At 34.5% G+C, this 2,438-nt stretch overlaps 1 protein-coding gene across 1 annotated transcript; it reads right to left on the bottom strand.

The window, feature by feature from the left end:
* Positions 1-6: 6 nt before the first annotated feature.
* LOC105315761 (IgGFc-binding protein-like) lies at positions 7-2,422 on the bottom strand (the record flags this gene model as incomplete). The annotated part of the gene is made up of 5 exons (XM_020007147.1): positions 1,207-2,422; positions 1,042-1,158; positions 859-975; positions 434-553; positions 7-343 (listed from the first exon to the last, which is right to left on the bottom strand). Coding segments are annotated over exons 1-5 (1,673 nt in total), but the record flags the coding sequence as incomplete, so codon positions are not given.
* Between the last annotated feature and the right edge of the window lie 16 nt (positions 2,423-2,438).

The raw sequence follows: 2,438 nt of genomic DNA, 5'->3' as shown, positions 1-2,438 counted from the left end.
CTGTACTCAATGCATGGCAGTGCAAGATATGTAGAGCGAGGTGCATTGGTATGGCCAATCAGAACAATAGAAATAGGTACATCAGAAATTGACTTCACATAAAGCCCAACATTACGATAGCTATAACTTGTTTCTCTCACTTGCAAATTGGATGGGATGCTTACTAAATTTGGTGAACTGATGTTAGTTGCTCCTGTATAACTGAAACCATATGAGGAGGCACTTGATATTGTAAATTGAACTGGTTCTTGGCTCATAGTGTATACCAACATTTTCATAATACTACTTGAGCTAAACTGCCTTAGAAATCCCACTTTGAATTCTGTAGCATAGCTTGTAGGTTCTAAAAATAATATTATAATACTCTTTTATTAAATTGCTCTACATTAACAATGCAATGATCATGCAGCACTATCATAACATCACAACAAACCTGAACAGTTTCTATTATTTGCATCCAAATTGTATCCATTATGACACAAACAAGAATAATTTCCAATAGTATTGACACAAATATGTTCACAGTCATTGTAGTCAGTGCATTCGTCTATATCTATATAATTAATTAATAGAACAAATGTGAACAATTATATTCTACAGACCATATGTAAAATATAAACCACAATTGCTTAACTTTTTTACTAATGAGCTAAATTATGTGATACCACATAGCTGGTAGTTTTGGAAAAAGAAATTTTGGCAAATTTGTCAATGTTTTGATGGCCATTTGCCAAAAATAATTAAACCCATCAATTTGAACCATTTATGCACCTCAAATTAAAATCCCCCAATCATCAAAAATTTAGCAATTTGCCAAAATTTAATTACCAGCTGTATGGCAATTGGTTCATGGCAAACCTGAACAGTTTCTATTATTTGTATCTAAACTGTAACCATCATTGCACAAGCATGAATAACTTCCAATTGTATTCATACAAGTATGTTCACAATCACTGTCAGCACATTCATCAATATCTACACGATAAATATTATTATTAAAAGGTATCTAGTCATTAAAAATAATAATTAAGCTCTATATACCTGAGCAATTATATCCATTGAGATCCAAACTAAAGCCAGGATGGCAACTACATGCATAACTCCCAAAAGTACTAGTACAAAGCTGGTCACAACCACCATTATTGCTCAAGCAAGGATCTAATAAAATAATAGCTAATGTGTGTAATAACTGTTTATTTTCCTTACCACTTCCTGTTAGATTTATTCCAGCACTATAAGAATAACCATGGCTGCTACCAAAGCCATATACTAGTGCAGTGAAACCTGTCTGCATTGAAATAGTATAAGAAGATGAGGTGGAGATTGTGTTGAATGGAATTTGTGTTCCATATCCAATAATACTGCTCATATTGTTATATATATTGTTCCAAGTTACCAATTGTAACTGGCCATTGATGTACAATGAACCTTTTGTAGTTGTGGCAATGTTAATATAATTGTTAGTAATTGATGAAAATCCAGGAATGACCAATGTTATGTTCTGTTGATGCAGTTCTATTGGAGGAATAAGTGATATAACTGGATCACCATTACCACTGCCTGAGCTTTGACTTGGTCCTAACTGTGTTACCAGTACTGGTTTATCAGAAATAATGGAGCAGTAACTGGAACTAGAATAAAAAGTAGTGACATCTCCTGCATTTTGCAAATAAAAGTTATTGCCTCCACTAGCAGAACAAGTAAAATTTAAAGAAGTGTCTCCTAAAGCTGCTACAACTTTAAAGTAAGGGCCATGCGATCGTGTTGCATAAGGAGTCAAAAGGAATTCTCTGCCCCATATTACTGTTGGAAGTATCTGCTCAGCAATATGTTGACAGCTAGGAACAAGAGGAACATTGCTACACTCATGACCACTGATTACTGTCAGAGGTTTGTTAGATACAATACTGGTTCCACTGATGTCATGTCCTAGAGCACCAAAAAGAAATGTTTGCATTCTGTGAATGGTAAAATTGAATGATGAGCCAGCAGTGACTGTTTTATTGTTACTATTTGTCTGAATATCAATAGGAACTGAAACACTTTGAGTAGGAACGACAGTGACAGTTGTGTTATCCTCATTTCCAACTAATAATACTTCACTCAAAGCAGTACTGACAAGTGTCCCAGTAGATACAGCATAGTATTGATATTCTGAAAGGTTCAAGTTCTGATGTGGGTAGGCCATATAGTCTCCAAAACTGTAAGTTCTCACATTAACCACTAGTACAGAGATTAATCCTCCATTTGTTGAGTAAATATATACTCCTTTGAAACGACTGGAGTAAAGGCCATTATTAGTCACAAGTGATGTTGGTAAACTAACATCAACAGGGACACTGCTATTGACACTGTAGTTACCAATAATTCCGTTGTTGGTTTTAATTGAAAAAGAAACTGAAGAGACAGAGGGAGTTGTGATATACAGATTAAGTTCA

Source organism: Amphimedon queenslandica, unplaced genomic scaffold, assembly GCF_000090795.2.
Source record: "Amphimedon queenslandica unplaced genomic scaffold, v1.1 AMPQUscaffold_8258_Cont19797, whole genome shotgun sequence".
Taxonomy (NCBI): domain Eukaryota; kingdom Metazoa; phylum Porifera; class Demospongiae; order Haplosclerida; family Niphatidae; genus Amphimedon; species Amphimedon queenslandica.
The sequence above is the reverse complement of the archived record's forward strand: the minus strand, read 5'-3'. Positions and strand labels throughout refer to the sequence as shown.